This window comes from Pungitius pungitius, chromosome 13, assembly GCF_949316345.1.
Source record: "Pungitius pungitius chromosome 13, fPunPun2.1, whole genome shotgun sequence".
Lineage (NCBI taxonomy): Eukaryota > Metazoa > Chordata > Actinopteri > Perciformes > Gasterosteidae > Pungitius > Pungitius pungitius.
Window position 1 is genome coordinate 9,297,385 of NC_084912.1, and position 13,871 is coordinate 9,311,255.

The 13,871-nt window shown below is 44.3% G+C and overlaps 1 protein-coding gene across 1 annotated transcript in view; it reads right to left on the reverse strand.

Annotated features, from left to right (window-relative positions):
• The window catches only part of ptpn20 (protein tyrosine phosphatase non-receptor type 20), a 23,261-nt gene continuing 9,390 nt past the window's right edge, over positions 1-13,871 (reverse strand). The window contains exons 26-48 of the mRNA XM_037464834.2: positions 13,304-13,475; positions 12,563-12,774; positions 11,968-12,066; positions 11,627-11,837; positions 11,344-11,488; positions 10,295-10,898; positions 9,855-10,025; positions 9,560-9,734; positions 9,258-9,468; positions 9,123-9,160; positions 8,803-8,889; positions 8,068-8,129; positions 7,586-7,747; positions 7,255-7,504; positions 6,627-6,733; positions 6,401-6,486; positions 5,915-6,054; positions 5,669-5,817; positions 5,400-5,490; positions 4,020-4,354; positions 3,704-3,919; positions 3,260-3,322; positions 1-3,166 (exon numbers count right to left, since the gene is read on the reverse strand). Of these exons, the coding sequence (XP_037320731.2) occupies positions 3,056-3,166; positions 3,260-3,322; positions 3,704-3,919; positions 4,020-4,354; positions 5,400-5,490; positions 5,669-5,817; positions 5,915-6,054; positions 6,401-6,486; positions 6,627-6,733; positions 7,255-7,504; positions 7,586-7,747; positions 8,068-8,129; positions 8,803-8,889; positions 9,123-9,160; positions 9,258-9,468; positions 9,560-9,734; positions 9,855-10,025; positions 10,295-10,898; positions 11,344-11,488; positions 11,627-11,837; positions 11,968-12,066; positions 12,563-12,774; positions 13,304-13,475 (3,897 nt within the window). The 3' untranslated portion in view covers positions 1-3,055. The remainder of the gene's footprint in view (positions 3,167-3,259; positions 3,323-3,703; positions 3,920-4,019; positions 4,355-5,399; positions 5,491-5,668; positions 5,818-5,914; positions 6,055-6,400; positions 6,487-6,626; positions 6,734-7,254; positions 7,505-7,585; positions 7,748-8,067; positions 8,130-8,802; positions 8,890-9,122; positions 9,161-9,257; positions 9,469-9,559; positions 9,735-9,854; positions 10,026-10,294; positions 10,899-11,343; positions 11,489-11,626; positions 11,838-11,967; positions 12,067-12,562; positions 12,775-13,303; positions 13,476-13,871) is intronic.

The window sequence follows — 13,871 nt, forward strand, 5'->3', positions numbered from 1 at the left end:
AAGTGTTTTATTATTTTCAAGATGGTAATGAAAGAAAAACTGGGGTAGAATTCTGCTTAATCATTAAAACACATAAGTTTGACATAATTTATAAAGTCACAAGGACTTGCAGTTGCCTGTTAGATATTCAAGGTGAAATTTGACAGTGAAGGAGGATGGGACAACCATTAGGAAGGAGTGGAGGGTGTGTGTGTATGTGTGTGTGTGTCATGGTAGTTTGTGGCAACACATCATTTCAGTGCTATTTTTAATCAGTACACAGAGAAAAAGAAAACAGGCTTGTGTCTGCGTTACACTGTGAGCCCAGCAGAGAGCACGAGGATTTATTGAGAGCACATGAGCTCATTTCTACACCTCACTCAAGCCTTTAAATCACACCCTGGACTGAATGGCCTTCTGTTAATGACTTTACTGTCGACTTAGTTCCCATCTCGCTACATCCTGCCGGTTGCTGCACTGTACGGACGCAGCTGTTATCAGTTCATTTTCAGTGAACACTCTCCCTACTTCACAATGTCACCTTTGAGTCAGCGAGCCAGTCATTAAATCACCCTTCGTCTTGTGGTTTGAAATTCAAAGGACAACTGTTTATATAAATAATAGAACAATAAATGGAAATAGGCCATGAATAACCGAGTTGCTGCCGTTTCTGCCATAACTTACAGCAACAAACAAGGTTCTGGGTTAGGGAGCAAGGAGAAAAGGGATGTAGGAGGGGTTTGAGTGTGCGAGGGGAGCAGTTGTAGAAATAGTGCCCAAGGGCACAGAGAGAGACAGTGGGGAGAAAGTGAGGCGAGTAAATCCACAGCCACGGTTGGCCCCAGCATGAGGTTCAAATGGGAGCGGAGGGTGCAGTGGGTTTCCGTGGGTTTCCATGCTGTCACAAAGACCCCTGTGAGACCAGCGTATTTACCCTGCAGTAAAACCCGAGAGGGAGTATACCCTGCAGTAAAAGTGGAGAGGGGGCTCAGTGGAATTAGATTTAGGGCCGCCCCCGGCGCTCGGTTCTGTTTGTGCCATCGGGGAAAAACCCACTGGACTGCTCTCGTTCCGTTGTTCAAGTTGAGTTATGTTGTGCTCAGAGTCAAGGGGGTGAAATGTGCTGTTCAACTTGCAAACAAGTTCCAGAATAGTTTTTAATTAAAGAGAGAGGTATAACATTGTTCTCAGTTATTGGTTACATACATAGTGGCTGGTACAGTGACAAGAGATTCATTTAGAATATACAAGCAGTTTTGCAATTAATTGGTTATCACATTTCACAAAGCCGTTGCATAAGCACTCGCTTGGCTGTACAATATGCATTTTCCCAATTTAATGTCCTTCTTTCAAGGATAATTATTTTCCAAGATATGAGGGATAAAACATATAAACAGGATTTCAAAGAGAACATGAACTTGCACATAACACATGGTTACCTAGGGAACCAACCAACCATCAAAGATGTTGCATACACAGTACAGAGGCCGATGGCTCCACGTAGCCGTTCACATGACAAAGTTTCACTACTGCACGTGTCCCACCAACATGCTGCACAGATGTTTTCCATTAAGAAATTGTAGTTCGGATCTCCCCTCCTTCTGGAGAGTACTCCTTTGTTACGTCCCTCATTTTGATCATGTTCTAGTCATTCAACCAAACTACAGGCTCAGACTTCTTCAATGTAAAAGTCTGCATGCAATGTGAGAGCCGCTTAGTGTGTGTGTGTGTGTGTGTTTATAGGGGCTGAATGAACAAAGCTTACAAGCACTTACATCCAGAGGTTGAGGTTCAACCAGCAGCTATAAATCTTCTTTGATGTGTTTACTTGGAGATGCAGCTCTGTTGAATTTGCTGTACATCATATACATCTAAAGTGGCAAAACAGAAGTTTCAAAACCTCATATTGTTTTGCATTTTTGGCTAACTTTGTATTAAAATAGCTATGGAATACAGATAATGGATGTTGTCACATGACAAATTACACCTAAAAACCCTGCAACTAGCTATTTAAACCGTTGCGCATCCAACCAAAAATTATTTAGCATTTATGCACCTTCAAATTTTAATAAAAGAGTGACTTGAAAATGTATGAATTCTTTCAAATATTCGTTATGTTGAATCATTCTTTATCTGTATTCGGATGTCTGAGTTGGGAGTGTGCGTAGTGTTCTGTGTAAATAGAGCCCTCAAACAAAAAAAGATTGACAGGCGGTGTGCAAACTTCACATTGTTTCGAAGTTACCACTGAACTAAAAGGAAAGATGTAATCCTGCTGCAGCTTGGATCAACCAACCATCCTCCTCACAACCACAAACAGACTGAGGGCTGCACGGTCAATCCAAACACTGCCCAGTGCTCTCAGATTATTTTCTTGCTCTCCGTCCCCGGCCACTTCTGACCAGTGAGTCAGGGTCAGTATGAAGCAAGTGAGTCATTCCAAGGCACTTGATTCTTTTAATTTATGTAGATTACGGAAAAAAATGTATAATGTTATTTTGCTCATGTCCTTTTCTTCAAGGTACAAATGCACTTAATGAAATAATAACAATGTCTAATCAAATGCTACTCATTAAGGTTACAAACAGAAACTCCCTTTGGTTTGATGATCTTACACTACTGCCGTCTAAAATATGGGATTACCAGTGTTTACATTCCATGCAATATGACTATAAAAATTAAATGTGATTTGTAAATAAAAGGTCACAGAGAAAACAAAAGAGATGCATTCAATTTGTGACACAAATTAAAAAAAAGATGCTAGAGACAGAAGGCAAATCACTAAGCCTGAGAAGGCAAAACAACCTCAGTGATCTAAATTAAATTGACATAATCACAGCACCGGGAGCACATACAAGAACATATTATAGTCAAAGTCATTGTAACTAAACAATAGGCCTCCTCAACACAAAGTATCAAAACAGAGAAAAAGTACACGTATCTTATTGTAGCTCACTAAACACCAAAGAAATACAGCCAAAGATAAATGTGCTTGATAGACAGCAAACTGTTTCTCAATCATCGTCTGTGCTTTTCAGGGAACTGAAGTGAAGTTGGGATCATTCCAATGTTCATTCTAAACTAATTTGTGGTCTTGGGGACTGTCCGGTCGCCATTGGTTGCTGTGAAGCTCTAAAATGCCTTGTAAAACCTCCAACCAGACTTTGTAGCAGAATAAGTACTGTTCCTGAAATAACAAGATGAAATGCACTTATAGCTTTTGGTTAGTTTTTATTGTTTATTTAACATTCAACTTTGAACTGCCTCTGCTGTCACTGACCTTGGTTTGAATCATCCCGTGCCGCTGGAGTCTCATCTCTTTTACGACGTCACTCACATTTATCTACGGACAGAAACAGACGATTGTTAAGCTCGACTATGGCGTCGTTTAGTTATTATATCAATAATAAATTCTCAACAATGCAGAAGTATCTCGTGGGAATGCTATTGGTCATTTAGGTATTTGGTCATGGACAACAGAATTATACAAGGAAAAAATTGGAAATGTTAGAGGCAAAGTCAGAGGATCACTTCAGTTTGTAGGATCCATCCTCCGAGGACCATTTAAGTCGATAACAAAATGTCACTGCAAAACATCTCATTTTTCGGGGTTGGAATTTTTGGACCAAAGTGGTGGACACACCAAGTGTCATTCCCATCGCTGGAGATACAATAAATGATGTGGTAAAGTAATAAATAAACCCAACGTCATGGCTCCACTCACGGGCAGATCCTTGTCAATGAGGCTGAGGATAACGTCAGTGCAGATGAGGACTCCTGTGCGCCCGATGCCGGCGCTGCAGTGCACGGTGACTGGCCCCCCGCGGTGCACGGCCCTCAGGTAGCGTATGAAGCGGACCAGCTGCTCGGAGCTCTTCGGCACTCCGTGGTCAGGCCAGTGTGTGAACTTCAGGTGACGGAGAATATGTGTTTCACTGGTCTGGAACAAGAAAGGGGTTTGGGATGCGTGAGGTTCAGAGCAAACCGCATGAATGATGACGCTCGAAAAGGTAGGCAGACATGCCTCGGAGATCTCTTACTTCTATCTCCACCATGCGTATGACCTTGATGTGGAAGTACTCCAGGAACTGTTGGTTGTCCAGATGAAGCTGGTACCGGCCGGCGTCCAGAGGCACGCCGAGCTGCTCTGGCCAGTACTTGTGACACTTGATCCTTCCCCGTTCTACTTCCTGGGTCATCATGGCAATGACGTCCGATTTGTTTTCCCAGATCATCTGCCAGAAGGCCGGCCCCGTGGAAGGCAGAGGGCCCTGGCAGGAGATGTAGAGGAACTTCTCATCGCCTACATGCATGTGGATGTAGCTGCCGTTGATGTAGTCCTGGTTGTCTCCAATGGCAACACGGGTTTTGTCATCTATGGGAGGGGGGGGGGGGGGGGGGGTTGAAAATACATATGGAGGCAAAGACCCTAAACTCTCTGGCTGTTTGTTGTTTCGAGTGTTAGCATGCATCAAGGCTTGCATTCATAATTCAAAAAGACCAGTTACACCTCCAGCAGTGTCCTCCCACCAACAGCGCAGGCTGACATGACTACAGTTCTCCCGATGTTTCTTGAACGTTAAAAAAACAAACACGGCCACTTTGTTGTTTCTCCATTAGCGCGCAATCTAAGTGTACGGTAAATAAAGAGAAGTAAACAGCTCCTGAGTCTGGAGCCGGGCTCAACAGACCAGCGCTGTGAAGACGTTTGTTGGTGATGAGAGGGGGGGATAGACTGAATGCAGTTAGGAATGTTTTGGAGTTGGTCCCCCACCTCCGGCTTGGAGGGTCAAAAATGCCACAGACTGGAAACCAGGCTTTCTAAGTAAAACAGTTTCAAGCAACGGAAAGGATCGGTTAAAGGGGCAGACATCAAGGCATCAGCGTCACTGTCCTTTTTATCACGCTCGATCATTACAAATCTGACACTTTTACCCCAACACACTCAGGGCTGGAGAAGTAAACGCTTCTGTATGTGTTTGTATCCGTGTGTTTGTGTGTTTCCGATATTCTTTTACATTCTTCAGTATCATCAGTGCTGACCACAATTCACTGTTTCAATTCACTGACCACATCCAATCTGTATTTACCCCCTGAAATCTAGATTAATAATACGCTTCCTTTATCGATTAAATAAATCTGAGGTAATTCCAAAGTGTTACCATATTAAATAATTGTCATAATCACACATTTGCCTGACTCCAAGGAAATTATAAGTGCAGCCTCTGTGAATTATTGACAGTGATATAGGAAATCATGACACAATCTGCTTAAACTAAGTGACTAAGTGAAAGTAGCAGCTCCCCTATAAATGTCAAGTCTAAGATTATCCTGCATCTACAATAAAAAACTGAGTTTAGAGTAAAGTTTAGATTCTGCAGGAAGAAAGTAGAAGCTGACTGAAGCCCTCTTCTACTCACAGGGTAGGATGTCTCTGTAGCGGTTCTTATCTCTGTTTTCAGGGGCTTTCCCCACCAGACAGTTGTCAGTGGGTTTCAGATGCTCCAGAGCCTGAAATGAACAACAGTTTATTATAACCTCGTAGGTAAAGTAGTAATGGCACAATCATTGTGGAAAAATAAAATATTGAACAGAGCATTTATTCCCTTTTCTAAGGCCATTTCACACCTACGAATCACACTGACACGTACAGTGGACATTAACTATTGTGTCCATAAAACATGCACACCGTGAACTCTTTGACCAGTTCCTGCTGGTCCAGTTGGTGTTGCAGAATCCGGATGAGAGCTTTGACTCTGGAGCCTGAATATTGGCTGGTCTTCGCTGGGCTAATGGAAGCTAAAGTGGAAAGTTCCTCCTCTGATACTATGGGTGGGCCTGAGAAAACAAAAGGGGGAAAAGAGTTACTCGTATGGCTCAGAACAGATACGATTTTCTCTCTGACACTTCAGCAAACGAGTAGAGGAATACACACCTGTTTGGGATGATGTCATTTCCTGACCAGTGGCGTCAAAAACATCATCTTCTTCTTCTTCTTCGCTGCTCCAGCCATCTGACTGTTTTTTCCGGATGTCTTTGCAGGACTGGTCCAAAAGTTTAGTCACTATTCGTTTCCTGGGGGAGTCAGGGGGCAGGGGTGAGACATCATGCAAGGCTGAGCTTCCTTTCCCTGCGATTTTTCCACCTAAAATACAGTATAGACAAGACGCTAAAATACCTTCATACTTCTGCCATACCTGTTATTGTATGACTACAGATAATATTACTGTACACCTTTAAAATTGTTACACCATCATTGTCATATTTGGTCTAAAGCCCACAAGGGACAGCATTGCTCCAAGGTGGTATGTTTTCTATTGCTCTATACTGCCTCCTCGTGGTTAACAGAGGAACTCCAGAAGCCCAGACAAGAAGCAGGAGGAGGATACAAACACAGGGTAGAAGTTTGGGGTGTTACTACCTGTGAGAAGCTCCATGCAACATGTCAGTGACATTTAGGGACGGGCAGCAGGCTTGATGAGAAGGAGTGCTGTCGCTGCTTGTCTCCTGTTCCACAGACCAGCAGCCAGAGGAGGCAGCAGACAGAGAGGGACCAAGACGTTAGTAGAAGATTGTATTAGTAAAGAGGGGCGTGATTTTAGTCAAATAGAGAATGTATATCTTGATTGCATATGGTTTTTAGCTACCTGTGTAATCGCAGTGTCGTCTGTTACGATAGTCAATCGACGTGGTGGAGGAGGTGATGAGCTAACGGTCACTCCAGCCTCATTGGCCTCAGTGTCTGAAGTCGGCTCTGAGACAATGTCATAGGAATGCAATTCATTTACAATATATACAGTTTAATTCATATCTTAATAGACAAATTGTATTTTTATAATTTAAAGATTCCCAATGTGTGTTGGCATATTACAAGTGAAACTCGAAAAATTAGAATATCGTGCAAAAGCTCATTACTTTCAGTAATTCAACTTAAAAGGTGAAACTAATATATTAGAATATATATAATCATCAAAATTATATAAAATAAAGGCTTGAAATATCTCACTTTGCATGTTATGAGTTTCACCTTTTAAGTTGAATTACTGAAAGTAATGTATAATGCATAGCTGTAGGTTTTTCAAGTGATTAGTCTTGATGATTAAGATGAAGTATACAGCTTTGCCTTGGGATTTTTACAGATACAATTTAAAATGTCAATTCTACGTCCGCAAAAGTCTTGAGAGAGATCAGCAGTATACATACAGCTCTTTATTTCTGCAGAATCGCCCTTCTAAATAACACAATGATAGAAAGGACAGTTGTCAGAGATCTCACCAGGAGGGCGCTCAACCGGCTTATTCAGCACGGCGTCAGGAGAGGGACAGTTATCAGGGCCGGACACCGGAGCCGGCTGCTCAGCTAAAATAGCTGCAGTCTGAGTGGACATGTTGGGCGGTGTAGGTGACTCGCAGTATGTCAGGGGCAGGGTGTCTCTGCTGATGGTGAGCTGCACCGTGCCCTCGGCCTTACGCAGGATATCCACCACCTTACTGTGGCTCAGTCCCGACACAATCACACCGTTTACCTAGAAATGACACAGTGAGGATCAGGGTTTTCCACATGACGGAGGGTAATAAAACAGCCAAAGTGAAAGTTGGGTCGTTACCTCTAATACAATATCTCCCACTCTCAGACGACCATCCTGCTCGGCAACTCCACCGGAGCAGATTTCCTTCACTCGAAGCATGCTGCCGTTGGTTCCCCCGATCAAAGCAAAGCCAAGGCCTCCTCCTTCTGGTTTAGTGAACTCCACTTGCATGATGCAACTCTGCAGGGGGCCGGATCGGAAAAGGGGGAGAAACCAAATGAGGAATCGGTCGATTTCTTCCACTGTATTTACAAACACACCGTAAGTTCTGCATAAAATGCCATTGTATTGTTGATGCATGAACCAGGTGTAAAGAAGAGCTGACAAACACAGGCCGTATTCAGTATTCACAGATTGACACACTCGTGACTCTTCAAAAGATGGGCAGACAGTGAAAAAAGAAAGGATGGAGCTGGCAAAGGGGGGGGGGGAAACAAAATGTGTCCATCCCAGAAAGAATGAGCTTTGGACAAACATAAATAATATGTTTGGAAACTTACATTGTGTTCTTTTGTGAGGGATGGACATCTAAATTTTTCAGCAGTCCGACACACATCGTCAACTGAAAAAACAGAAGAATTATCAATGATTTGTAAACAAAACAACTCAAGCAATTGCACATACAAATTACGTTTTCAATTGATCAAGCCCTTTAAAGAAATGTAAAAGATTAATACAGAGAAACGTCTGGACTTTAGCCCTGATCTAACAATGTCAGGTCCCTTCTGTGCAAATCTCCATCCATGCAAACCGTTTCAGCCAATGACACACACAGAGAGAGAAAAAACACGCACCAACCTCCCACCTCTTTGGCCATTTTGAAAGAGAAGTGATGATGTGTATGTCTCTTCTATGACAGGTAAACAAGACTGGTCTTTTTAGACCGACCCTCTCTACTGTCGCTTACCGCTGGATGTACCGTCACCAGGCAACAGAGCGACCTGCCCCGCAGACCACTGGCTGTATGGCATTGTGTGTGTGTGTGTGTGTGATGGCCTCAGCCCTGCAGTCCAATACACCAGTGGGGGGCTTGAGGCTTGCTAATTATTAATCTCGCTGTGAGAGCCCAGGATCTGTCTGTCAGCATTCAGATCACACACACACGCATACACACACACACACACACACACACACAACTATCTTTCAGCAACGAGCTCCGGCTTCACGCAGAGTGAAAGGGAACTAGTTACGGTGTTGATGGAACATAGGAGGTTTGTGGGGGAGAACACACTCACAATCTTCGGTAGGAGAGTCTGCATCTGGAGAGACTGGCTCTTCAAAACGAGTAAAGAACTTCCTGTCCTTTTTCCAATCAAACAGACCTAAAAGAAAGAAAAACATCTACCTAATATATGTACTGGAAAACAATTCAATTTCAGTGCTAAATCTAAATACAAAAGGCACAGTGTCATCCAATAACTTTTTCTGGTAATGATTGAACTTAAATTATTGTGGTTGCGTTGAGCACAAACGTATCTGGTAACTAAGAAATCCAACAACCAAACAATCCTCTATTTGTGTCCTTGAGTTAACAAGAAATATCCTTCAAACGTACCGTTCCACTTAGCCTTGGGGTTCACTGGCTGCTCTTCTCTGTGACAGACACAAACATAAAGTCATTCAAAGAACCGAACCCCCCCCCTCCTTCCCAACTCTAGTGTGCATCTTTCAAGATTTTCAGTGCACATACCTGATGATTTTAAGTTTGACTTTTCGAGGGGCGATCTCACAGGCTTTGACTGCGTCTTCCAGGGTCATTCCCAGGGTGCACCTCCCACAGATGTAGAGGATTTTGTCATTGGGCTGCACGCTGCCCTCCTCGCTGGCTGGGGATCCAGGCACCACCTGTAGACAGTAGATGCCCTGCCACCTGCTGCCAATACCTCCTGTCAGCTTTATACCTGGAGAGATGAGACACACACACACTGTCACAATCAAATAATGACGTGGATGTGCCTGTGTCTTCAAAATATAGGAGTAAGAGGGCCTCACCCAGCTGTCCCGAGGGTGTCTTGTGGAGAACCACATCAGGTAGGCTGTCACAGGAAGGCGGGGCCACCAAGTTAGAGACGGCCCTCCCCAAAGTCATACTCAGTTTTCTCGGAGATGACCTGAGAATCGTCATGGCAACATCATCAGCCACACTGGTGACATCGTGCCCATTTACCTAGAAAAAATAATAATAGAGAATGAATTGCTTAGTCAGCTTGAGCACCATACACTACATACAGTGAGATACAGAAAAATACAATTCTTAAATTGTGTGTCTGTGTGCGTTTGTGCGTACTGTGACGAGCCTGTCTCCTGGCCGGAGTCGTCCATCGGCCTTGGCTGGGTTGTCCAGTATGTCTTGTATGTAGTAGCAGTTGTCCAGCTTGCTTCGAGTAATGGTGAACCCAAAGCTTCCACTCCTGGACTTGGTCAGAACCACGGTCAGCTCAAACTCCTTCACCAGTCCCTGACAAAGACAAAAAGATAATAGTAATATTTCTAATAGTTAACAGCAATTTTAAACTTTGTTGATTTTGGTAAACCCTGTAAAAAAGGTTTTGTTTAAAGTATCTCTATCTCAGTTCAGTGTCTGTCTTTAGACAACAAATCAGTACACATTCATTACTGTGCCATTGACATGAAGTTACTAAACTTCGTGGTAATGTTTCAAATGCGTATTCAAACATTTCTGCTGGCAGATAAATCTACTAAGGTGAAACAAAGTGAGCCAAGAACCTTTCTTCGACTCTCCTCCTCCTCCTCCTCATCATCATCACCATAATCATCACTGTATTCCCTTTCCTTCTTCCCTGGTTCTTCTCTGTACTGCGTGTGGCTGTGGGCAAGAGGCAGCAGCATTGTGGTGGGCAGCGTGGGGGCAGGTGGGCTGGCACAACGAGGCACCGAGGAAACAACCTGCGCTATGGCCGGGGTCAGCGGTGGAGCCTGAGGCTGGGGTGGGGCCGCCATGGGCCTACTGTTCTTGCGGGTATCTTTGTAGTGACTCGGAGGGAGCCCTTGCTGGATCGGGTGGTGTTTGGCTTTCGGTGGCTGGGTTGTGAGGGCCTGGGGCGGGTGGGCCATGGAGCAAGTGGTGGTAGTAGGAAACTGAGGGCCGAGGCTTGGACTCTGAGAGCCGAAACTGGAGGGAATGTTGGAGGTTTGGGCGTAGACGCCTGTGCTGTTAGGTGACGCCGTGTGAGTGGCCAGACTGGAGGGAAGGCTGTGAGACGGCTCCAATGTGGAGCTGATGGTCAGGTACTCCTCATCTGCCGTGATGGTCAGTCCATTTCCCATCAGGCAGTAAGTGACACTTCCATCTGCCTCCTCCCTGACTCCGCTGCAGACAGACAAAATATACTGTATATGCGGTACATAACACAGTTATATGTCCCCACAATGTAGGATTTGTAGTGTCATAATCCCCTTCTTTTTGTAAATTTGTATTTCTAAATTAATCATTTCATTATAATGAAACTTTGATAGACCACTAAACACAACTCAGTCCTCAGCTTCTGTGCTGTTGCTGATAGCCATTAGGTATGATAATTAGGTGATAATTTGCATCAATGAATAGACCATGATTCTGTGATAAGAAAAATTAGCTACTAATGCAGTACTAAAGATATAACCGGAGGCGGGAGACTTTGATGATGCTACTCAGTAGTTTTCATTCTGTTTTGCCAATTCAGATTTCCTTTAGCAGAATGGGAGAGAAGAGAAGTATGGTTAATACCAACCTGTCCTTATGTTGTATCAGGCATCATGCTTTTCTGAGACATTACCTTGCATACGCGTTTGAGCCAGTCTTAGGACAGATGTCCAAAAGCATCACAGTAGAGCTTGTTGTTGTTGCAACCTCCTCCTTGTGCTTCTTCTTCGCCTCTACTACCTGCCGTCCCTTTGGTTTCCCTGTGGTGGGCTGTGACTCTGGTGGAGACGGTGGAGAGCCACAGGTAGGTGAGACGGGTGAGGCCGGCGACACCGGTGACGGAGGTGATGTGGGTGAGGTGGGTGACGGGGGTGAGCGTGGACGTGATGGAGGAGTCTGGTTGGCCCGCACTTTACCGTCGAGCTTCTGCTGGGTCTCCGGTGGTCCTGCGGCTGCATGAGGATCTGGGCTTTCCTCTGCTGGGTTTGTCAGGTCTTGCTCATGGGCGGGGGCCTGCGTCAGGGCGGGTAGTTTGCGATCATACTGAAATTTGAGGAGCTGGCTGTAGTCATCTCCTAGTCGGATGTCCAGCGACTGCGATCGCACCTCGCGGTAGAAGGCGGGACTCTACAGAATCAGACATGAAGTAAGATGGTCTTTCTGGATTTCTGAGTCTAATTTAGGAGGGTTTTTTTGTATATGCAAATATAGGTGTGTGTGTGTGTATGTGTGTGTAGCAATGTCTGTGTGAGCTCACCAGTGTGTTGTCATCTAGATCATACAGCACTCCAGGACCTGGTCGACAGATCAGAAGATTGACTTCGGATGGAGCTCCACGCAGCAGGAACAAAACTCTCTGAAACAAAAACATAAAAGAAATATTGACAATGCGGAAGTGTTTTGCTACAGCTAAATCACAAAATCTTTTTAGATTGTTGTGTTGTACTGTATGTTTAAATGCACCTGTGTGAATGCCATCAGAACTCCTTGACAGGGCACACAAGATTAAATGACACATCAAATAAGACAACCAGCTTGCTATTTCTGGTGGTATGAGATTAAAGGATTAGTGGCCCGATGACGTGGTCGAGATCTTAAGAAAGTACCGGACCACTACTGCTGCTCGTCCACTCACAGCCCATTCACGCCCAACTATTTACCCACAGGCAAACTCGCCCACTGAGCTCCTGAAAATCTGAACAAAAGGCTTTATTTAGCATGTTCTAATGTTGGGATACAAAAATAACTCCTATTTAGAACCAACACTATATGATGTAAAAATGCTTGATAATTGACTTGGTTTAATTATGGATGAGATTAATATTCATTTTGATTACCCCCCCACCCCATACCTGGTAAGAGAGGTCTCTGACAGGCTCCTTGTTGACAGACAGGATGACGTCTCCCTCTCGCAGCAGCCCACTCTCTTGCGCCGGCTGACCCGGGAACAGGCGTTTGATGCGGACTACGCTGCCGCGGTCGGGCCCCGAGTGCAGATGCGATATGTTGAAGCTGAAGCCGAGGCCAGACAAACTCTTCTTCAGCACCACTTCAACCGTGTTGTCTAGGAATGAGAGGAGACGGCGGGAAATCCTTGAGAATTAATGTGTGTTGTGTAATCTTTAATCTGCCACGCGGGCTGTAATTTGGTACAGTGAGAAAAAAAAAAAAAAACATTCATCGACCACCTCAACGCAGAGGCCTTCCAATGAGAAGTGTTGATTTGTTTCACAACGGAAAATCCAAACAAACAAAGGCAATGCTATTTCAATGAATTTGTCTCAGCTTTCTATCAGAAAAGGGAGGAAGAGGAAGGTTTTGCAGAGACAAGGAACTGTCCCTTTAACTCGGAGCAGGCCGGGAACAGGCAGCTTCAAGGTTTCACTTCACGCTGTCTCGGGGGACTGAGGGAGCGTCATCCCTGGATGACTCTGACAGCAACCACAATGTAGCTGTCAGATTACTCACAGTCACCTCTGGGCCATGTGTGCAAGTGTGTATGAATGTGTGTGTGTGTGCGCGCGTGACACTGTCAATCTTTTCTTTTTTTTCCTCCTATGTGAGCGTTTGTGCCCCTTCCTCTCGCCTCTCACCATCAGTCACAAAACTGTAGTCCTTGGCTCGGCCACTCAAGGTCGTTTCCATGGAGACTTCAGTCATGGGGGGCTGTGTATGTGATGAACTCTGGGTCAGGGGGGGGCAGGGCGAGTCAGGTCTGCTCTCCAAGATTACTGTGGGCTCCCTCTCCAACAGCAGGTTCACCACCTATGGGGAACAGATGCACATGCAACACATATATATACATGTTAAGCAGTTTATACTTTTACCTGAAATAGTAAAATACAGAAAATACTAGTACTATAGTAACTATCAACAGCTGCTGGGCATTTCCATCAGAATGAATGGAGTGAAATGCAAAAACTACTCTGGATTACTCTAGATAAGGATCTCAATGGTCAGACAAGCAAGGAACTAAAAGAGACCTCTTTTAAAAACTTCCACATTATGGTTAGGAAATGGAAAAAAATAGACATTGATGTCGATAATAGAAAATAGCAGCTGAACCCTTGACATAAACGTACGCTCTAATGTTTATTTTTTGGAGAGTACATGTTGTACTCATTTATAATGGAATAATATCTGCAATAGGAAAAGATTCTG